Source organism: Nestor notabilis, unplaced genomic scaffold (genome assembly GCF_000696875.1).
Source record: "Nestor notabilis isolate BGI_N333 unplaced genomic scaffold, ASM69687v1 scaffold9865, whole genome shotgun sequence".
NCBI classification, from domain to species: domain Eukaryota; kingdom Metazoa; phylum Chordata; class Aves; order Psittaciformes; family Psittacidae; genus Nestor; species Nestor notabilis.
In genome coordinates, this window is record NW_009929797.1 from 49,914 (window position 1) to 51,793 (window position 1,880).

General features: G+C 48.0%; 1 protein-coding gene across 1 annotated transcript in view; it reads left to right on the forward strand.

The window, feature by feature from the left end:
- The window catches only part of RABL6 (RAB, member RAS oncogene family-like 6), a gene marked incomplete at its 5' end in the record, with an annotated part of 45,711 nt that extends 44,713 nt beyond the window's left edge, over positions 1-998 (forward strand). Inside the window, 2 exons of the mRNA XM_010015157.1 lie at positions 150-193; positions 801-998. Coding sequence (XP_010013459.1) covers positions 150-193; positions 801-998 — 242 coding nt within the window. The remainder of the gene's footprint in view (positions 1-149; positions 194-800) is intronic.
- Between the last annotated feature and the right edge of the window lie 882 nt (positions 999-1,880).

The following is a 1,880-nucleotide window of genomic DNA, read 5'->3' on the forward strand; positions in this document are numbered from 1 at the left end:
GGGGGTTGGAACTGGAGGAGCTTTAAGGTCCCTTCCAACCCAAATCATCCCAGGATTCTACGAGTTTCAGGAATTGGAACAGGGCAGAATTGCATCTCTTCTGGTTCAGTTGATTAAAAACAATATTGGTTTTTTTCTTGTTTGAACAGATAAACAAAAGGAGAAAAAGAAGAAGAAAAAGAAAAGCAAAGAGGTACTGTTGAATTCATGAGAGGTGGTCTGCCATATTATCTACTGCTCAAGGAGAGGGGTGGCCTTCCACAGTGCACTCTGCACCTGGTGGACTTCCTTCCATTCTCAATCCCACAGCCAGACCTGTGCCTCTCAGGCTCTGCAGAGCATTAAGCTTAAAAGCAACTGTTCTAAACAGCTGCATTTCAAGCAGGCAGTGTGTGACTGTAAAATACAGGGTTAACAGAGCCATGCATCTCTGCTGGGCTGAGTCCACAGAGAGCACCCTGACTTTCTCCAAGCAGAGGGGTGTCCCTGACAGACCTAATCTCAGACGCGGCGAGGGAAGTCTGCAGGAGGCTTTGTTTTTGACATTTTTGCCTGTCCAATACTGTGGTATCATCGGGCACAAACAGCCTGACAGACCACTACTACGTATAAACCAGATGGTCTTTGCTCTCTTCTGTCCAAACTCGCAGAAGGGTCTTCTGGAATAAACTCCAAGCCAGCCCTGGTAGTAGATGCTTCACCCTAAGTCAGGTTCCCATCAGAGCCAAGTTCCAGGGTGATGTATGCTGGTTACTGGCATGCTCAGAGGACTTGCTAATGAAAATGTTCTTATTTTGCAGGAAGAAGAGAAACCTGCGAAAAAGAAGAGCAAACACAAGAAAAGCAAAGAGAAGGAGGAGAGCAAAGAGGAGAAGAAGAAAAAGAAAAAGAAAAGCAAGGAGAAAAGCAGTGAGATAGATGAACTTGAGGCTTTCCTGGGAGGAGGAGGAGCCAGCATGAGCAAGCCCGGAGGAGGTGGGGACTATGAGGAGCTGTAGCTGGCTGCTGCGCGGCAGACTCCCAGTCGTGCTGTCTCCATCTTTCCATAGGAGTCACACCAGGATGGGTGCAGATCTGTGAAGCTTTGGCTGTTTGCCCAATATTCTCTGAAACTAGAGTTGGCAAAACAAAAGCTTCACATCTGTGGGTGCTGTTCTGGTGTGTTCCTTATACAAAGAAAATGCAGCTGAGATGTACTTGAGTAAGGGGATGGTTCAGGGCACAGCTCCCAGGCCCGCTTCCAGGCTGCTGTTTTTCTCCTTCCAGAGATGCCCTGTGGGAAGCTGGCAGGGTGTGGGAGAAGAAGGGGACCTGCTGCCTGCTCTGCCCCAGCTATATTCCACTCCTGCACACCTGAAATTCCTGTCTTGTTAAGAGGAGTGCAACAAAACATGCCGCATGAATGCATCACGCTCGCCTGTCTCAAGTCTTTAACTTTCTATCCTTCATATTTTTTTAATGAGAAAGGTGATGTTGACCATTGCTCCACCCAGCAGTTGCTGAGCTTTAGATGGAGCAGATCATGGTATGGTAGAGCTCTAACACAGCAGCCATAGGGCCAGAGCAAGAGAGTGCGTGTGGTTTTTGGAGTCCGTTGAACGGGACCTTTCTGTGCAGCAGCTTAATCAGCACTCACTGGTGCTGCTGTTGGGATTCATGAAGCTCCTTTGATTTCCGTGGCCCCAGTGTCTCAGACACTACACGTAAGCTGCTATGCAGTTTGGGAAAACAATGCAAAGAGCAAAGCTAACCTGAAAGAGAGAAGAATCAGTGCTTTTCTGCATTTCCCCCCCTTGGATTTGCATACAATAGAATCCCCTCCCTTCAGTACCTCTCAGGGACATGACTCTCATGTGGAAATGAAGACATCCAGAGCTTCA